The sequence below is a fragment of the Cyclopterus lumpus genome, chromosome 1 (genome assembly GCF_009769545.1).
Source record: "Cyclopterus lumpus isolate fCycLum1 chromosome 1, fCycLum1.pri, whole genome shotgun sequence".
Classification (NCBI taxonomy): Eukaryota; Metazoa; Chordata; class Actinopteri; order Perciformes; family Cyclopteridae; genus Cyclopterus; species Cyclopterus lumpus.
The window spans coordinates 1,509,426-1,530,142 of NC_046966.1; the positions used below are offsets into that span (position 1 = coordinate 1,509,426).

Below are 20,717 nucleotides of genomic sequence, written 5' to 3' on the forward strand. Positions count from 1 at the left end.
AAATGATGATGCAGAGAATATGTCAAAGATCTTCAGTCTGAAAGGATATTTCTAGAACCAGTTTGAAATATTGGTGATTAACACGGAATAGGAATCAACAATAACAGAATGTGAACACAAATATTCATGTTTATTGGCATTTATTTACTTTTAAGTGCAATGTCATCATTCTATATTTACACTGATGTTATAATATATCCTCAGCCCATCTGAATTATAAAATCCAGTGAAATCAGATAAGATTTTTGTCATTAACTGATGTTTCAGAGTTTAAAGTTTGTGTCCTTTCAGAGTTTATAGTTTGTGTCCTTTCAGGTTATCTGTAACATTTTACATTCCCATTTAGATAAAGTACCAACATCAACAAGATATAAACAACCATATACAGTGTTTGGACTTATTAGAGCACATTGCTATGCTAATTTATCGTAACGTTGGCTGAAACCCCACTGTGAACTAAACTTTTTGGTCCATGTGCAAAGTAAATTAATATTTGTTTTACAAAGATATGTAACATTGGGCAGTGCTCCCTTTCAAAAACTCTTTTGCATTTTGCATGGGTACAACATTTTGAGCCCTTGTTGGCTCTTCATCAGGTATTGAGGCATCAAGTGCCATCTAACTTAACAAAAGGATGTAAACAGATTTATTTAAAGGTGCTACATGCAAAATTCGAAATTCAGAGCATATCTAGTGCCTCCACACAATTTCTAACATTGGAACGGCAGGAAGCCAACAGTAAAAGTTACACAGTGACGGACGGACATATATATATATATGTATGTATGTGTGTATGTGTATATATATATATATATGTGTGTCTATATATACACAGGACTGTCTCAGAAAATTAGAATATTGTGATAAAGTTCTTTATTTTCTGTAATGCAATTAAAAAAACAAAAATGTCATGCATTCTGGATTAATTACAAATCAACTGAAATATTGCAAGCCTTTTATTCTTTTAATATTGCTGATTATGGCTTACAGCTTAAGAAAACTCAAATATCCTATCTCTAAATATTAGAATATTTCCTCAGACCAAGTAAAAAAAAAAGATTTATAACAGCAAAACAAAATCAAACATTTGAAAATGTCCATTAATGCACTCAGTACTTGGTTGGGAATCCTTTTGCACGGATTACTGCATCAATGCGGTGTGGCAATCAGCCTGTGGCATTGCTGAGGTGTTATGGATGCCCAGGATGCTTCAATAGCGGCCTTTAGCTCATTTGCATTGTTGGGTCTGGTGTCTTTCAGCTTCCTCTTCACAATTCCCCACAAATTCTCTATGGGGTTCAGGTCAGGGGAATTGGCAGGCCAATCGAGGACAGTAATGCCATGGTCAGTACACCAGTTACTGGTGGTTCTGGCACTGTGGGCAGGTGCCAGATCATGCTGGAAAATGAAATCCTCATCTCCATAGAGCTTTTCAGCAGACGGAAGCATGTAGTGCTCTAAAATCTCTTGGTACACAGCTGCATTTACTCTGGACTTGATGAAACACAGTGGACCAACACCAGCAGCTGACATGGCTCCCCAAACCATCACTGACTGTGGGAACTTCACACTGGATTTCAAGCAACTTGGATTTTGCTCCTCTCCAGCCTTTCTCCAGACTCTGGCGCCTTGACTTCCAAATGAAATACAACACTTGCTTTCGTCTGAAAAGAGGACTTTGGACCACTCTGCAACTGTCCGGTGCTTCTTTTCCATAGCCCAAGTCAGACGCTTCTTCCGTTGTCTTGAGTTCAGAAGTGGCTTGACCGTGGGAATACGGCTATTGTAGCCCATTTCCCGGACATGTCTGTGAACAGTGGCTTTTGATACCTGGACTCCAGCTTCAGTCCACTGTCTTTGAAGCTCTCTTGGTTGTGCAGCGTTTCCTGCCACAATTCCCCCTTCCAACAGACTTTTTGTGGATGTGCTTTGACACTGCACAAGCTTGCTCTTTGAGAAATGTCTTTTTGTGTCTTACCCTCCTGATGGAGGGTGTCAATGATGGTCCTCTGGACAGCAGTCAGATCAGCAGTCTTCCCCATACTTGTGATTTTGTTTACTGAACCAAGCTGAGTGTTTTTCAAGGCTCAGGAAACCCTTGCAGGTGTTTCGAGTAAATTAGACGATTCAAGTGATTAGTTGAATACCCTACTAGTATACTTTTTCATGATATTCTAATATTTAGAGATAGGATATTTGAGTTTTCTTAAGCTGTAAGCCATAATCAGCAATATTAAAAGAATAAAAGGCTTGCAATATTTCAGTTGATTTGTAATGAATCCAGAATGCATGACATTTGTTTTTTTAAATTGCATTACAGAAAATAAAGAACTTTATCACAATATTCAAATTTTCTGAGACAGTCCTGTATATATATATGTATATATATATATGTGTGTATATATATATATATATATATATATATATATATATACAGTGGTATGCCAGTCTTCAGAGAAGATGCAAAGAGGAGAACAACTTGCAACTGGCCACCTTAAATACCCTTTCTCATGATTGGCTTCACCTGTGTATGTAGGTCAAGGGTCAATGAGCTTACCAAACAAATTTGGTGTTCCAATAATTAGTGCTAAAGGTATTCAAATCAATAAAACAACAAGGGTGCCCAAATTTATGCACCTGCCTACTTTTGTTTAAGTAATTATTGCACACTTTCTGTAAATCCTATAAACTTAATTTCACTTCTTAAATATCACTGTGTTTGTCTGCTATATGATATATTTAATTAAAATTGCTGTTCTGAACAACCAATGATACATAAAGGCAAATCTTGAAAATGATCAGGGGTGCCCAAACTTTTTCATACCACTGTATATGTATATATATATATATACATATATATATATGTATGTATATATACATATATATGTATATATATATGTATGTATATATATATATATATACACATATATATGTGTATATATATGTATATATATATATATGTATGTATATATATATGTATGTATATATATGTATATGTATATATATATATGTGTATATATATATGTGTATATATATATATATATATATATGTATATGTGAACATGACCGGATCCATGTGTTCCCTTAACAGACTGTACAGCCTACAGGTTTTTAGGAAGACTGAGTTTACACATGATATTCATACAGCCAAATAAAAAAATAAGAGAAACAGTTTTGCCCATCCATCCATCCATCCATTATCAGCCGCTTATCCGGGGTCGGGTCGGGGTGGCAGCAGGTTCAGCAGGCCGACCCAGGCTTCCCTCTCACCCGCAGCACTTTCCAGCTCATTCTGGGGGATCCCGAGGCGTTCCAAGGCCAGCCGGGAGATATAATCCCTCCAGCGTGTCCTCGGTCTTCCCCGGGGCCTCCTACCAGTTGGACGTGCCCGGAAAACCTCTAATGGGAGGCGTCCAGGAGGCATCCTGACTAGATGCCCGAACCACCTCAGCTGACAGTTTTGCCCTCTTTCCATTATTGAAATATGTATATATATATTGGGTTTTTTAAGCTTGGCTTATACAGCTTTACTCAATTGGGAAACACATCATTTTAATTGTCTCTGGCAGGTGTACCAACATGCAGATATAATGTACACAAATAGTGTGTGTGTGTGTGTGTGTGATGTATAATAAATTCACCGTAAAGGGAAAGAACTGCAACACACTGGCTTGGACATATTGTTCAAAATGACATGAAAAGCTCAAGAAAACAGCTTCTAACAACAGTTGTCATAACAATGGAATCACTTGATATTACTGCCGTTTTATTGTTTCATCACAAAATGACAACGAACCGACTGGCGAATAGTCAGTGGGAAAAAAAGCTGATCCATTCCCTGCATACATGATCGGATTTGACAAAACTGACATCTCATGTCATTTGTCATATATCTAAATGTGTGCAATGCTAAGGGCTTTAATTCTCCAGGTTTGGCTTGTAGTTAGATGATTCTTATGTAATGTGCTGGATTTCTATTTTTCTGAACATTCCCTGGACGTTTAAAGGGAAAAAAAACTCCATTAAAGAATTCACATCAAATATGTATATTTTATAAAGATAGCTATCATTTTCATGCCACTACACTTCAATTAATATACGGTCTATGAACACAGCAAGAGGTATGGTCCAATTGGTATCAGTGTAAATTTACCAATAACAATGATAAAGATACTTCTATGGAGGTTTACCAAACATTACATACTATGTCCACCAGAGAGCCAAATGCCCTGCACAGAACATATGCTGGTCACAACCTTATAACAATCACAATTCAGGTACCCTTTGCAAAAGTTTTTAAGAAAACAATCTGCCAATATATGGTTTTGACCAATATCCGCCTAAAAAAATCCAGTATCATTGGTGCTCGAATTTACTAAAGCAGTATTTGTAATCTCGACCGCACTTCTAAATCTTTACATATTATACTTTTTAGCATGGATATACAGTATACTTAAATTCTTTCTCAGAGTTCACATCTTCAACAGCAGAATCTTCAAAAGTTGATACTTCATTCAAGTTCAAGTGCCATGTACTGGGAACATTACATTTCAATATGTGCTGTTCTATAAGTGATGTGTATTATGGTTGCAGTTTGTAGGGATGAAATGGAGCAGTGATACAAAAAAATGTCTGAACATAAAATCTAAAGAGGAAGACATCATAGCTCTGAAAACAATATTTGCTCTGGGAAAATAAAAGCAGCATTCAGTTCTGTTTGTCACATTAACAGTGGCATATGACCAGCTGGGTTTCCCTCACATCATTCACTATGAAACCACATTTGAATTTTAATTCAAAAGGGTCTTCCGTGTTTGTCTCACTGGTGCAGATTGTAAGCGGTTCAGTTGGTGAGTCGGAGTTGGGGTTTTAATCAAAAACAGATTTAAAAGCAGCTGGTATTGGCATGACATACACCAATGAAACAAATCCAAGCAATGAGACCACAGACAAACAGATTTGTAGTTGAGTTTTGTTTTCACAATCTAAAACAAGATGGAAACATTTGATTGGTAATTGTTTTGGCGCAATGTTTACCATGAGGTGATGTTAAGAACACAAGATGTCCAATCATTAAAACAATACATTTTAACTCATGACATCACATTTTGAAGTCGTGACAGTTCTTATATAATACTAAACCAAAAATCCCTTCCTCTCAGTCAGGGAGTCTTTACTCTCCTTCCTGACATTACCAAAGATACTGAGATGTTGGCTCCTTCTGCATTCAAGCAACCATTTGTGTGGTCTAGTCTGAAGATATGTTATTGACAGATAAATGAGATCTCTAATAGAAGCCTGTTTGGCACAGTTGCTGCTTCTCTCTCATGAGAAGAAAAGCTGCTGACAAAGTTGTTGCGTTTCCGCTGGACAGGAGACTTCATGGCCGATGGTCCGAGGGTCGCTGTAGATCTCATAATCGTTTCCTCCCTACACACACACACACACACACACACACACACACACACACACACGCACACGCACACGCACACGCACACGCACACGCACACGCACACGCACACGCACACGCACACGCACACGCACACACACACACACACACGGGGGGGGGGGGGGGGGGGGGGGGGGTCAGGCACTTCTATCAATAGAAGTGCCTGGCACAGCCATTAGCCATCCTTGTGCGGTTCAGCAGTAGTTAGCATACTCACAGGTTTGGTCTTGTCTCCAAAGAAGTGAATGGTTGAGTAGTTGTCCTTCTCAACAAAGCCCAGACAAAATCTCTTATCCCAACCATCAGGAAACACATCAAAGCTGATCTGCCCCCCTGCAGAGAAACAAAGACCAAGAGCCAGAGAGATGACATCACACCGATTCAGAAACGGCCACAACTGAACTGATATCTCACACTACCCGAGGTCGGTACCTGGGGAACAAGTACAAAGCTGCTACCGATGCTGTGTTCCTTACAGATACAGGCTCACTATACATACAAACACTGTATAATTCTCATAAATGCAGTTGACTCACCGATTGAAAATGACAATCCTTTTCCTTTGAACTCTTCCTTTAATATGGACACAAATTTTTCTCTGACTTTCTCTTTCTGAAAGGAGCAAAAAAAGAAGAAAACTTTTGTCCTTCCAACAATTTGGGAAATTGACATGTAGCTTCTAATAAAGTACAAACAAACATCTACGGTTGTTTTTTGAGGGTGTGCACTCGAAAAAACACAAAATCTAATATGTTAGCACATTAAATGACGGTTTGTCAAAATAAACATAAATAGTTGCCTAATTCCACAACAACGTGTATTTGGAGTTTCTGGTAACCTGACAAATGTTAGTCCAATATTCTCTTAAGCTGCACAATTTTTTTAAGCAACGCAAACAGAGCTTTTCAGACGTGACTGTTACAAAGAGTTCGCTAATAGAAGTACTATTTACATGTCATGGGATTTTACAAAAGATGATCAATTACTTTTTAAATGCTTTAGAAACGGGACTTTTTAATGTGCCAAACTATTTGTTCTTTTTTTACTCCCAGTGTGGGGGGAGTGACAGGTCCTCAACACGTCACACACAGACGTTGGCTCGTATATGTGCCGGCTCAGCGGAGAAACAACTCAGTCTCCCCATTCCGCCTCGGTACATAAACTCTTTTTAGAATTGTTATATACACATATACATACCACCATTATAAGCATTTGATTTAGGATTTGGCTGCCGTGAAGTGCTCAGGGAGCAACTTGGGGTTCAGGGACACTTCAACCATGCAGTCAGTAGGAGCTGGGGATCGATCCACCATGGACGACCCACTCTACCCACTAAGCTACATATCCCTTATCGGCTTGAACAGGCTGTGTGAAAAGGGGGCTACCTGATCTAGCTCGTAGAACTCGTTTCTCTCTTCCTGTGTACAGCTTCGTCCAATGGGGGAGATGTTCAACATGCCGTTACGGAACTCAATGAATGTCCCCCTGTGAAACATTAAACATAACCATTTAGTCTCCATAACGCTAAATCAGATCGTAACAAACCATTATTATTTATATTTTGATGGCTTCCCAGCACCCTTCCATTCCCAGTGCATTCAAACTACAGGACTCAAAAAACTAATTGATAATGAGATCATGACTGATATGAGTGTACCTCTTCTTAGGGAGTTTGATCTTGGCCATGTAGTTGAGACAGAAGTTAATGAAATCTTGGAGTAGCTCTTCTCCCATATGGGCCTGGATGGACTGACAACAGCAAGCAAACAAAGTAAACCTGGGGCCTGTTACACAAGGTAACGTCGTCATATTCAGGGTTTTGTGAAACAAAACCAAGACTAGGATGGAAAATTATTTTATTCTGTCAAACAAAGTATTTGACAATGCAGGCATACACTCATTCAGCTAAAAGAAGATGTGCTTTAGTCTTACCTGGACAGAGAGTAACTGTCCATTCTTGTAGGCCACAAGACCGTTCTCAGCAAACACGTAGTCCACTTTCTGTATCACTGCACACAAACATACAGGAACACTTCAGAATCCAAAAAACACACACACACGCACACGCACACGCACACGCACACACCGTCATTTCCCAGCTGCTCTTGGATCTTACAGAGGTCCGACCCTCCTACCACTCCGACTCGAACTCTAGTCCTGAGCTTCTCGAGGAACTCGGCCATGTTTGGAGTCACACGCTGAAAAACACACAATACTTCTACACTGTATAAAAGTCATCAGTCACAATCATAACAGTCTTTAGCTTTTGCACAACATCGAGGACCAGACTCATTTTCTAAATTCAAAATCTGCCTGTATTTCAGTAGTCAGGAATCACGTCAACTGTCACGCTTCCCAACCGAAAAAGCTTGTGTTAACTTTTGTCGTCTCTGAAAATATACTTTTATTAGTCATAGTATAACCATCTCTTTATAACTTTGTACTGTTCTGTCTAATAGTAATTCTGTATGCAGTTATTGTACATTGAGTTACCTGTTTTGTTTGTTGCACAAGGACACTTACTTAACCCTCTTATGATAAGGAAAGTTCAAGTAAATAAATAGACCAATGATTTACACACTTCCGGAGGAGGAGCCATGGTCTGTTGTTTCATTGTGGCTTCCCAAGAGTAGTCTGACATGGGTCAGAGTACTCTTGGGAAGCACATGGATCAATATAACTTGTTTTTTTCCCCATTTTGTTCAGAACACAAAGACATAGCACTGCAAGACAAACTGAAATTACTATTGTGTTATAAGAAACAAAGAAAGTATTTTGTATTCTTTTTTTCTATTAAAAGAGATATAGATGAAAACACTTGTGGAACAATTCATTCCTATGCTAGGACATCTCTGAAAGAAAGGTCTGATGTGGTTGGCTCAGCCGTTACCAGAATCTGTAGGGATGACCGAACATCAACCATGCTGAAGGAAAGAAAGATTAAAATTGTTGAAGATCTGACACAGGAGACTATGGATGCCGGGAACAAACTGTGGCCGGTAGTTGAACAGGCAAGGAAGAATTGGAAGAAAAGAGCTTTCAGAGGACCCTTTGCACAAATAATGGTAAAAAGGGTCACAGTGAATAACATGCAAGCTAAATTGTTTTCAAACATACCTTCCACAGCACTGCCTTATGTGGACTTATTGCTGATAGCATTACTGGTTTATAGAGATTACAATTTTTCTGAATGATTTGTTCTCTAAATTCTCAATTATAACCATTATTATTGGGATTATTTCATTATTTATCAACAGTAAACATTCCCACTTTTGCACTCTTAACAGGTTAAATTTGTTTTTGTTCCTTTAGTAAACTTTTTTTTTTTAATGGGAATTTGATTAGATGCCTGAAATAGTTTATGTGGTTTACAAAAGCTTAGGAGTTTTGTTCTACGGCATAAAATGTCAGTAAATACCTCACTTGTGAATTTTGAAGATGTTACGTGTCTTAAAAAGACGAATTGGCCAAATGGGACTACACAACACAATAACGCTGACTAGATCCCTTTACAGCCTTGCTGTGTAGGACTTAGTTAATAGCATAACGATAGATTTGTACTTCTGCTGATTGCATTGACGCTTCAAAAATGATAAAAGTGGTGTTAATTTGTGAAGATTATCTTGATGAAGAAAATGTGTTCAAATCATGAACACAATTCGTGTTTGCCACAGAGCTCATTTTCTCAAATAGCCCAGAATCCAATAGAAAGATCCCTTTGGCTTTTTGTCGAAGGTGCCAGTGCGATGCTAGATTCCACAAGTTCCACGCACACTACCTGTCTCGCGGACGTGAGCGTTCCGTCAACATCAAAGAGGCAGAGCGTGCCAGAGTCCGCAGCGGCTTCACTCATCTTCTTGTCTCACTATGGGATGTTTCCTCGGTATAGAGCTGCAGTGACCACTCGGAGTGTGTCCAGTCAGCCACGCTTTGCTCCCAGTCCTGTCGACAGCTGCCTATATTCCAGATATGGCGTTACTGAGGACTTCTTCCTTCTCCTTCTTCCTTTTTGTTCTCAGTTTAAATGACTGCTTGCAAACAGTTAGACGTGTATACCGCCACCTACTGTACAGGAGTATATATATATATATATATATATATATATATATATATATATATATATATATATATATATATATATATATATATATATATATATATATAACATCTTACTCACCAACCAGACACCATTCCCGTCTGTTAAAATGTGTTTTGAAATGTTTTTCTACCAGGCGCTTCCTATAATTTACGGAAATCCTAAACCACGCCCCCAGGACATCCTGACGGATGTGGATGGGGAACATTTAAAGTAAATGAGAGTAGTGGAGTAGTGGATAGTGGCCAAACTGTAGAATCCTAGGTTGCGGTCGAATAGTCGAAACAGTATATAACGTATATTCCTTATTACTTTTCCTTGACCTCTGTGGAAAACGCCACAGGGTCAAGGAAAGAAGGGAAGGATAAAAGACACACTTTCACTAAACTGTTATGATGCGACGGTGGAGCTGCAGCGATGAAACTAGAATGTTCCAAAGATGGGCTATACAAAAGCGCATCTTTGATACTTTGTTCTTACAGTGGTGTATCATGCAGAAACTGTTGAAGTTGACAGCTCTGCCTCCTCAAAATCCACCCAGTGCGTCCACGCGTCCATATAGCGACAATTCCTTTCATTATCCAGCTTGATAGCTTGCAATATATGATAGAATATGTAATATTAGATTCGTGGCTATAAGTCTCATGCTGTGCAATGAAGGTTTAGTCTAACAACATATTGTGTGGTTGATAATAATACAGTTTCTATCACTTAGCAAAACGAGCATAATTGTTTTTGTTCGGGTCAGACATAAAAAGAACAGAGGATAGAATACAATGCCAGATACAAGCACAATTCCACATACATATATATTTACATACACATTAATAAATCCGAACGAGATCTGACAACAACAAGTAGCCTACGGATCTAACAGGAAGTAACCGTTCCATTAACTTCCTGTTTATTCTTCGAAGGCAGCTGAAAATTGTTGGAGGTTTTATTTCGACGCTCCTTGCTGCTGCCGTATGCTCTCGTCCACTTTCCAAGCGAGGTGCATCATTATAATTATAATACCTGCATGCACAGCTATTATTCAAGGACGATTGCCTATTGCCATATTGTAATTTGTTGTAATGCTCAGATAAAGATCAGCGCCGGCATATTATCTCTCAAACCCTAACCCGCAAATGAAATTGTTTTGAATACACAGCAAAATAAAGAATACTACGTGGAACAGTAGGCCTACCTTTATAGATAACGTTACAGAAACAAATGACATCATAGCTCATCGACTGTTGCTTCCGTGCTGCCAGTCTCATCTAAAAAAGAAAAAAAACGGTAAAACGTAAACAAACCCCGTCAACAGTTGAACAGATTAACATATTTGTAATCAAAGAAGAAAAGGGACTTTTCGCGCCGTGTGTTTAAAAGCCCAGTTAATCCAATCAGCGTACAAACAATACACACAAACATGATCGCACTTAATGCAACCAATCACAGTGGTGTTTCTTTCTCAAGCCCTACATTCAAATGCAAATATTTCAATCGGGCCAATCCGCTGATGGCGGGGAGGAGTTGTGGAAGGACTTTGAGTTAAGTTAGTTCGCCCTCGCAGACAGGGACAAAACAGTCGGGCTTTTGTCCTCGTTCAGTCGTTTACAACTTGTCTAACTGTTAGCTGAGAACAGGTAAGGCACTCGAAGTTATTGCAATTGTGTCTAAATAGTACTGTTAATGAAAGTCTCCTGTTGTTTTGATCGTAGTATGTCTTCGACCAAATGTGTGAATTTCTAACCTACTAAGCCTATTTGCGATTTAAATTGTTTGTGTGTTAGCATCGGGTTAGTTAACGTTAAATCATGCTTCCTAAAATGTCTCAAACTTGTTTGTCGTTTTAATCTATATTACAAATGACGAAGTTGTTGGCCTCTATCGGTAATATGACAGGCAGTGTAACTTGAATGGTAGTCTACTGCTGTGCGCAACATGCAGTTCAAACGCCATTTGGTGTGGTAGCTTAGCCTGCTACACGATACACGATGGTAGCCCCATTTAAGTTTCACCTAGCCTTTTAGTCTAAACCCGTCTGCGTGGTTTAAAGGAAGAAGAGCAGTCGTGTTTCAAAACATGGCTGTTCGTCTCATAGTTTCCTACGCTTTTGGCGCAGTTAAGTTTAGGCGGGAAGATACAAAATGGAGTCACGTCTTTTTGTCCCAGAGAACCATAAATCCGATTAAAGCCTTAAAACACCCGTGGGCGTCTGTTTGTGCTAACGGAACTTTACTTTCAATCAAGTCTTTATCTATCTATATACACGTGTGGTTTGTTTATTGTCCATATTGGTTACAAACTAGAGTAACGTTAGGTCTAATTTATAACTAACTTGGGACATTATACAGCCTGACCTCATTGCAGTGTCATGTGACGTTTTTCCCCCATGTTCTCTAGATCAATCACAGCCATGACAAAGGACCCAAATAAGCCAAGAGGAAAGACCTCCTCGTATGCTTTCTTTGTTTCGACCTGCCGTGAAGAGCACAAAAAGAAACACCCAGGGACCAGTGTGGGCTTTGCAGAGTTTTCCAGGAAATGCTCTGAGAGATGGAAGGTAAGGCATCATACTTTAAAAAAAAAAAAAAAAAAAGATATGGGTGTGACTTTCCTTATATAATGGTGAATTGAATGATGGAATACTAAACTCTGTAAAGTGTTTTAAAACGATATGTTTTGACAGCCGAAGGTGGGATTGTTGGCGTTTCCCATTTTGCCATGAAAATAGTATAATAAACTCTACACTAAGGATGTTACGTTCAGCATATTCTCAATATGTAATGTATATGGAGACAGTTGTGTGGAAAGACTTCTGGAGATGCATAAAGTCAGAATTTCGAGTGTTGCTGATTTTCGCTTTTCTGTAGACCATGTCAGCCAAGGAGAAGGTGAAGTTCGAGGATTTGGCTAAGAACGACAAGGTCCGGTATGAGCGTGAGATGAAAACATACATCCCGCCTAAAGGTGCTCCAGGCAAAGGCAAGAAGAAGAAAGACCCTAACGCACCCAAAAGGCCACCGTAAGCAACACTGCCCCATGTCTGGTTTAAAAACATTCTAGACTACAGAATAGTTGTAATATAATAACTAATTATATTTAGCTTTAGCTTTCATGTGCAGGAATGTAGTCTGGTGCTTTCTGACAAATATATTCTCTTTTCTCCCCAGTTCTGCTTTCTTTGTGTTCTGCTCTGATCACCGTGCCAGAATCAAGGAGGAGCATCCTGGTATTACCATTGGTGACATTGCCAAGAAGCTTGGAGAGTTTTGGTCTACACAGACATCCAAAGACAAGGTTCCTTATGAGGCCAGGGCTGGAAAACTGAAGGAAAAATATGAGAAGGTATTCACGCAATGCCCATTATTTTTGCTTGTGACTAACGGACAAGCAAGTTAAAGGAAATCTGACAATTTATATTTTTGGTAAATGAAACTCATGAAAAGCATCAACTGACCATGTCCCTTTTCTTTTTTTTAGGATGTTGCGGCATACAAAGCCAGAAGTGGCTTGGGGAAGAGCGATGCTGGCAAGAAGAGTGGCCCAGGCAGGCCTGCTGCCAAAAAAGCAGAACCAGTTGACGATGATGACGAGGAAGACGACGATGACGATGATGATGACGACGAGGAAGACGACGATGATGAATAAGCGGTTTATATGCTAACAGATGTGAATTTTTGCAATGCATTTTTCAGATCAAATTGTGTATGGATGAGCCTGCTGTCCCTGTTGGTCTGCTGCTGGAGGATACCAGACTTGTATTCCTTTTCACATTCAGGGTTTAGTTTTTATTTTGTAACCTAGTCCCGTAAAAAAAATTCTGCGTTTTCTGCTGAACTTTTGTTTGTTACATCTAAGATTGCTATCTTAACGGGCAGCTAGATATGAATTTCCTGTGAAAATAATACAATGGACTAAAACTTGTATAAGTGGTGGACAGCATCAAATCGGTAAAGTTTGGGGAAAAATAGCATATTGTTTCTGGAGGCACTGCTTATTTTTTCTGTTTAGTGGTGCGGTTTCTTCACTGTCATTTTACTACCAAGTTATCAGTAGTTTGAGTTAAAATGTTTGAAGCCATTTTTAAAGTGGAACTTTCATGTAGAACAAATTTCTTTTTTGTAATAAAATGTTGTATATTATAGCTGTATGGACATTACATTTCTAAGTTTGTATTTGAATGTCTTGAGCATTGCCTGGAGAGGTATTTCTTAAATGTTTTTTGTTACTGCTATATGAGTTCTGCTTCTTATTTGGTGGCATAAGTAGAAAAGACCATGACTGCAATTGTCTCCTAATTCCTTGGGGGAAATCACACGGTAAAGGCATCAGGTTGATAGTAAAACTTTATTGTTGGTGTGGTAGGTTTTCAAATTGAAAAGACGTGTGATGAGGCAAGTTGACAGAGTATGGTCTATGGTGGTCGGGATAAGGTGCCTATTTTTATTCAGCAAAACATGGGAAAAAATCTAATTTGTGCCGCTTTTGTATACAACCAGGCTGACCATTTGTCAGGCATTAGAAAACATGAAAAAAATGTCCCCCCGAATATAATCATATAGCATCCCTAAGGCTACCTGGCATATTTAATAATTTTTCAGTATAGACTGGGATAATAACAACCAAGTTTGTCCTCTATTAGTCAAAGTATATTCACACAGCCCATGACGTATTTAATAATCTGAACTACTGTTGTATGTTATTAGATAATATAATGCATATAATCAGAACTACTGTTGTGTGTTATTAGATCATATGACGCATATATCATATGTGTAAGCAGAACTGCTAATGGTTACTATATAGATGATTTTGATGGGGAATCAAATGTGGATTAGATGCAGTGCAGAGATAGGTTTATGTGTAGCCTGTGTTGTAGGATAAGGGTTAGTTATTTGATGACAGCTGCTCTAATTAGTCTTAGCCTAAAACATACAAAACCCGTATTTGTTGAATAGATTTCTTCCTGTTCCGTAAGTACATTTAGTCAAGTACATAGACAAATACAACTTTGAGGTACTTGACTTCAGTTCGTCCATTTCCTGCTACATTTCTACTAAACTCTTTTTTTAGACGAAAAAAAACAGGATGAACTGCTAAAATATCATTCAATGTGAAAATAAATCTTCCTTGTATGAACTACTTTTATTTGGGAATAGTCTTCAAATGTTTACATTATCATATAAAGTTAAAAGTTTACTTTGTAAAGAATAAATGTAACCTTTTTTGTACAATTCTTTAGTGCAGTATAGTCAGGACTCAGACACTATTTTCTTTAAACATGTTTATTTGAATTAAAACCTGGTTCTGACTGAAAAAAATAGATGACGGACAAAATAATAAATGTATAATAATACATTTCTGAGAAACAGCTGAACACTTTATGAAGTCGTTCAAATCCGTTCCACCTCGACCATCGTCTATAAAAAAATGCTGCTGTTTCCATAATACGTAACACCAGTAAATTTAGCATAAGGACTCAATAGTGCCATATGGGCCGTTTTTTAGTGCACAATGAACAGGTGGCGCTAACGCCAATACAGCAATGCTCCAGCAAAGGGAGAGACAAATACTACAAACAGGTAAATATGGATGGAAACAATGCATATTTTGATATCGTTGTATTACAGTAAGACATTGGCCTACTACTGTAAATGATCAGAATGGCCACTTCATACATCCCTGCTTGGAACTGACCTTTACTGAATTTGAACTGCGATTGCAGAAAGCGATGATAAATCTGGATAATTCAGATCCATGCACGGAGGGAAAATAATCCCATTAATATAATTATACATCATGTTGGATATATGAGAGGAGACTGTACTTCTGGATTTGCGCACAAGAAAGTCTTACTGACACTCCAGACAGCCAATAGCTGATAAAATTGATTATTCCCACGAACCAATCATTGCCGTCGTTGCGACCTACATCACGCACAGGACAGTGAGCATTTCAGAACCTGGGAGCTGTCCATTGTGCACGAGCCAGCTGAGAACTGACGGTAGGAATAAAAACACATTAGCTGCCTGCTAGCACTACAAGCCAGCACTCCTCACACACAAATCTATAACACACTAAACAGATATGAAATATTGTTGAATACAGGTTTGTTTTCAACAACCTGCCCCTCAGTGGGATTCAGACCGACCATATCTGCGACACTCAAGTGCCTCAATAACAGACAGTTTCCACATGGATTAGTTTGTGCTGCTGAAACCTGTTGATACCATTTAACGTACATATTTAGAAAATAACTGCGTCTGTATGGCGAGTTGTGGCATCAATTTCGGATGAATATAGCTAGGTAGTAGCCTAAAAGGGGTTAGCATATTGATTTAACGGTGGTTTAGATTCTACATTTATTTTCGGTGATGGTAGAAACGAGGGATCTGTGATAATAACAGTTAGATTAGCATGTTTTAAATACATCTTAAAACCGGGTCCTTTGAGCTCAAATTAACCCTAAATTAACTAAATGTAGTAGAAACAGTAGTTCATAGTGACATAGATGTGGTACACAACTTTCAACTTTTAAACTAAATTCACTGTGTTAGCACATGAACATGACATGCTCACTGGAGATAAATATATGATGGCTAATAATGACTATCCACCCTAATGAGCTAGACAGCACCCTTGCCTTAGCTTAAGTATATGTATCATTTTAAAGGACATCTCAGTTATTTTACAATAGCAACAGAGTTTTGTTCTGTTTTGCTGGGTGACTGAGCTGTATAGAGAATACTCCCTTTCAAAGATGATACATCATGATTGGTCTCCTTTAGGCTCATCTGTAACCTACTTTATGGCAGACAGTAATTAATAACATTGTCAGGGCAGTATTCCATTTAGGTGAGCCAGGTCCAGGGTCTTGATATGTTGGCTCATATGATTTCCTATTTGTGTTGGCGATAGAGAAAATCCCACCATATAACAATAGTACACATTTTGGATATCAGGTTGCAATCCAGTAACAATCAAGTGTTTTTTAGGTGAGATTCTGTGAACTTTTCCATTTCCTATCAGTGACTTTATACTGACATGTAGGTATCTGGAGTGCCTACCTACCTACAAACTGTGAAATAAGAGAACCCAGTTTTTGTGGGCTGCCTAGATCAGAAAACATGTGATTCAACAAGCCATTCAGATGTAATCACCTACCTATGTCAAATACAGGCTCATTAGAATATACCACCCACGGTTTTAGAACTACCTTTAGAGCTGTGCCCCATGAATTTCTCGCCAGCCAATCATAGCAGACTCGGTATTTTTTAGGAGGGGGCTTGTAGAAACCTAAAATACAAGCATAAACCTACAAATATGCATGATAGGTTCCCATTAAAACCGCTAGTTTAATGCTGCTATGGTGCTGAACATATTGATGAATTGAATTTAAAGAAACATGTCTGATTTCACTTTTTGTACACAAAATATTGTCAAAACATATTTGAAGTATTTGCCTATGCTTAAAATCTTCACACAATTCATTGCAAAGTTCTAGCTTAATGTAGACACTGAGGTGTGCATATAGTACATATGAGAAACAACATTTAGAACAGTGTAATCAGCCTCAAGTGCTGATCGTTCTTAAAAATGTCCTAAACAGGAACGACATTAACAACAGCAGTGCATGTCTCATCAAGTTAAAACTCCTGTGTAAGATGTCTCTTAGATGCCATACATTCTTTGGCAGATAACTAAGAACTAACTCCAAACTCTTTAAGAACAATATTCAAGAAAATCACAAAAAAACAGTGGCTTTGGGCTGTAGGAGATTAACATAACATTGTAGGTTGTTTCAAAGACAGCTTGCTGACAAATACAAGTAAAATGTAATCATGGGATGTCCAGAAAGTTCCAAATTACTGTGACAACTGCACCATTATTGGTTATTACCTTTGATAGAAAGATCCCCACTCCCTTGCTTTGGGGAACAGCCCAGGTATAACAAATATACCAAGTATGACAGGTAGGCCACAATAGGTTTATCTGTTTGGTTTAAAACAACAACAATGACTAATACAAAAACTACATTTTTACAGGAATATTTTTACGACTCGGTTTTAAGCTGTATAGTTGCTATAATATGTACACCAATATGTCCCACCATTTAAACATACTGTACATTGTTGAGTCAGTAGTCATGTTCTCACATGAACATAAGCAGCCATCCTAGCCAATCACAACAGAGATTAATTAAATCCTCTCTTTCTCCTTAATCATATTATCCTCTTCAACCTGTGGATCTACATAGTACAGTCAAGGCCATAAGTATTTCCACTTCGATACAGTTTTTCTTATTTTCCTCTTCACACGACTTTACACAGATTTGAAATGACAGTCAATATGTGGTTGAAGTGTAGACTTTAGCCTTATTTCAATGGATTTAACAAAACTATAGCATTAACGGTTTAAGAATTACAGCAATTTTACACAGTCTCCCACATTTTCAGAAGGTTCAGAAGTCATCCACCCATAGTCATGACCAAACGCTAAGTTTCCTCCCTTGAGATGCTTTGCCAGGCCTTTATGTAGCCTCCTTCAGTTGCTGCTTGTTTGTGGGTCTTTCTGCCTTAAGTAAATGAAAAGCATGCTCACTTGTGTTGGGATCAGGTGATTGACTTTCCATTTATGAATATTCAATATTCATTAATGCAATAGTTTTGTTGTAGCCATTATCCATTGAATTAAAGCTGACATTTTACACCTCAAACACATATTAACTGCATCATTTTAAATATGTGTAAAGTTAAAGAGGTAAGGAAAATAAGAAAAAGTGTGTCACAGTCCAAATACTTATAGCTCTGACTGTTACTCTGGTACTAATATCACTGTACACTGGAATTCAATCCATAATTCATAACAAATAATAGTTAGAGAGGTGTTGATTTACATCTGAGTAGTGTGATTGGTGTTGTAACACCTAATAATACAATGCAATATAAAAGCACAGATAACAGTCTATCAGCTGACAATCGATCTTTAGACCCTGTTTAACATACATTTTAGCTGTAATGTGTCCAGAGATACTGAGAATCTGATCAGTTATTGATAAGTTTTGTTTTGTTTGTCAAAAAAGTTGTAGCCATTTAAAAACATTAAACAGAATATAGAAATACACAGAACATATAACTGAAAGCTATGCAAAAGTTGAATCTGCATTTGTAAAAAATACTTCAATATAACATCATTAGTATTTTCCTTTTTTTTTTGTGACTCTAAGTGATAATGGCAAAGGTGAAGCAGGTGGGCTTGCTGGCAGCAGGCTGTCAGCCCTGGAATAAAGACGTGTGTGCTGCTCGTGGAGACCGTTTTGCCTACTGTGCTACTTTGGCTATATACATCTACCAGGTGAAGTATTGTGTGTATTTGTGTTAATGAGGGTGGTTCAAATCTATGATGGTATTATGCTAGCATACCAATTAAACCTAACTTTCATCCTTTGTCATAGAGAACGTGAGTTTACTGTGTAGTTGCCCTACTATAGTGCATAGATACACATAGTATCCATAGGCAATAAACCACAATACATGCACCCTGGGTCCTGCAACGGCCGTAAACCACAATTATACACAGTGCAATGTATTCAAATCTTAAACGGAACTATTTAAAGCCTTTATTGTCCTTCACATGGGTATTTTTTTACTGTAGTTTGAAGTGCCTACATTTCAGGACATTACTGCATTACTTTATCCCTCTTTAATTCTTTGTCATTCTCTCTGTCTTCTCGTTGTAGTTGGACCAGCAGTACAATGAATTTAAGTTGAGGTCCATCATGTCAGAGCACAAGAAGACCATAACAGCCATCAGCTGGTGTCCTGACAACCCTGATCTGTTTGCGTCAGCCTCTGCTGATAATCTGCTCATTGTATGGAACGTAGCAGAACAGAAGACTGTAGCCAGACTGGACAATACTAAAGGTTGATAGATGATCCACACCCAGTTTTATTGGCACACTAGAGTGTTTTACCCTCAGCCTACTAACTTTATTTGATATAAAGGCACTACCAACTGGGGGGGGTATGGGGACCCTAAGAATAAACTAATGTAAGAAACAACCATCATGGTCTTCTCAAATTGTTATTAGTTATGTAATTAATGTCATCTGAAGAAGTTACAGTTAATTTGCTTATTGTGTAAAAGGATAATCAACTGAGCATGGGAGGTAATGCGTGTATGCTGCATCAATGTCGTCTGGGCCTCTCCCTCCCTGGATAGTGTGTGACTTTAAATAACCTATTTATTCTATTCCATCTAATACAACTGCATGGGCTGCAATTGAGTGCTTTTGACTGGGGTCAAGGAGCCCAAAAAATAGAAAGCACTAATTAAATCAGAAACAGAAAACAATTATATAAATTAATTAGGAACAAATTGATTGACAAAGTCAAATAGAATATAGCACCTGTGAGATATGTCAAAATGTATAGTTCTGGGATCTGCGGGGACCCCAGTTGGTAGGATGAGGGTTAAGGTTAGAGTATGACAATGTCCTCTCCTGCATAAAGTATCACTGTCTCCTCTTCTTTACCAGGTGCTCCTGCATCAGTAAGTTGGTGCTGGAACTTTGTTGATGGAGTGGCGTTTGTGTCCCAACGCGGCCCGCTGTATATCTGGGTATATGGAGGTACAGACCCTGGGGTCACAGTGCACAAAGAAGCCCACTCCTTCCTGTCTGATATATGTCTCTTCAGATGGCACCCCACCAAGAAGGGCAAACTGGTGTTTGGACACACTGACGGAAGTCTGTCTGTTTTTCAGCCAGGTACCCTATGTTTTGATTAAAAACGTTCACATTAATTTGTAGTTTTCTTTAACTTATGCTTATTGCTTAGAGGCATACACGTTGAGCCATATACTGTATGTGTTGTGGAAATAGAAATTAATGTTTTAATTTACCACAATAAATTCTTTCTTAGCATATATAGAATTAAAGTTTCTGAAATTTCCTGATCTTCATTCATTTGGAAATTTGAGACAGATTCCATACAGATCACTATAGTTTTAGTCACCCTTGCTCTTAATGTCGATTTTGTTAGAAGAGATTTCATGAGTGAACTCTCTCTCCGCTGCTCAGTGAAATACATTTCACCATTACCATCATCAAATTGGGCCTGCAATCATCTAACGCTACTCTTGGTTTCAGGTTCCATAAGCAGATGTATGTTTCTGTAAACG

General features: G+C 38.3%; 3 protein-coding genes across 6 annotated transcripts in view; 2 read left to right on the top strand and 1 right to left on the bottom strand.

Annotated features, from left to right (window-relative positions):
- Positions 1-3,745: 3,745 nt before the first annotated feature.
- On the bottom strand, positions 3,746-10,937 carry pmm2 (phosphomannomutase 2). 4 transcript variants are annotated; one of them, XM_034529453.1, is made up of 9 exons: positions 10,735-10,934; positions 9,228-9,405; positions 7,536-7,647; positions 7,382-7,458; positions 7,107-7,198; positions 6,835-6,934; positions 5,986-6,061; positions 5,667-5,782; positions 3,746-5,430 (listed from the first exon to the last, which is right to left on the bottom strand). In XM_034529453.1, the coding sequence occupies exons 2-9, from the start codon at positions 9,300-9,302 to the stop codon at positions 5,326-5,328; spliced, it is 753 nt and encodes a 250-aa protein (XP_034385344.1). In that variant the 5' UTR covers positions 9,303-9,405; positions 10,735-10,934; the 3' UTR covers positions 3,746-5,325. The 4 variants fall into 4 exon arrangements, with proteins under 4 accessions (XP_034385344.1, XP_034385353.1, XP_034385369.1 ...); XM_034529462.1 differs by lacking the exon at positions 10,735-10,934 and adding an exon at positions 9,627-9,739; XM_034529478.1 differs by lacking the exon at positions 7,536-7,647 and having other exon boundaries at positions 7,382-7,481; positions 10,735-10,937.
- Positions 10,938-11,043: 106 nt separating this feature from the next.
- On the top strand, positions 11,044-13,678 carry hmgb2a (high mobility group box 2a). The gene is made up of 5 exons (XM_034529489.1): positions 11,044-11,176; positions 11,937-12,096; positions 12,407-12,558; positions 12,707-12,881; positions 13,017-13,678. The coding sequence occupies exons 2-5, from the start codon at positions 11,950-11,952 to the stop codon at positions 13,182-13,184; spliced, it is 642 nt and encodes a 213-aa protein (XP_034385380.1). The 5' UTR covers positions 11,044-11,176; positions 11,937-11,949; the 3' UTR covers positions 13,185-13,678.
- Positions 13,679-15,513: 1,835 nt separating this feature from the next.
- The window catches only part of wdr17 (WD repeat domain 17), a 42,806-nt gene continuing 37,602 nt past the window's right edge, over positions 15,514-20,717 (top strand). Inside the window, exons 1-4 of the mRNA XM_034540164.1 lie at positions 15,514-15,540; positions 18,763-18,890; positions 19,276-19,459; positions 20,074-20,304. Of these exons, the coding sequence (XP_034396055.1) occupies positions 18,768-18,890; positions 19,276-19,459; positions 20,074-20,304 (538 nt within the window). The 5' untranslated portion in view covers positions 15,514-15,540; positions 18,763-18,767. The remainder of the gene's footprint in view (positions 15,541-18,762; positions 18,891-19,275; positions 19,460-20,073; positions 20,305-20,717) is intronic.

What these genes read in the sequence shown, in the direction of transcription:
- pmm2 (XM_034529453.1), bottom strand. Translation starts at nt 9,302, where the DNA reads ATGAGTGAAGCCGCTGCGGACTCTGGCACGCTCTGCCTCTTTGATGTT. An exon ending in AGGATTGTCATTTTCAATCG is followed by an intron (nt 5,783 to 5,985) that starts GTGAGTCAACTG and finishes GTTTCTCTGCAG; the next exon opens with GGGGGCAGATCAGCTTTGAT. An exon ending in TTGGAGACAAGACCAAACCT is followed by an intron (nt 5,431 to 5,666) that starts GTGAGTATGCTA and finishes GTGTGTGTGTAG; the next exon opens with GGAGGAAACGATTATGAGAT.
- hmgb2a (XM_034529489.1), top strand. Translation starts at nt 11,950, where the DNA reads ATGACAAAGGACCCAAATAAGCCAAGAGGAAAGACCTCCTCGTATGCT. An exon ending in AATGCTCTGAGAGATGGAAG is followed by an intron (nt 12,097 to 12,406) that starts GTAAGGCATCAT and finishes GCTTTTCTGTAG; the next exon opens with ACCATGTCAGCCAAGGAGAA. An exon ending in TGAAGGAAAAATATGAGAAG is followed by an intron (nt 12,882 to 13,016) that starts GTATTCACGCAA and finishes TCTTTTTTTTAG; the next exon opens with GATGTTGCGGCATACAAAGC.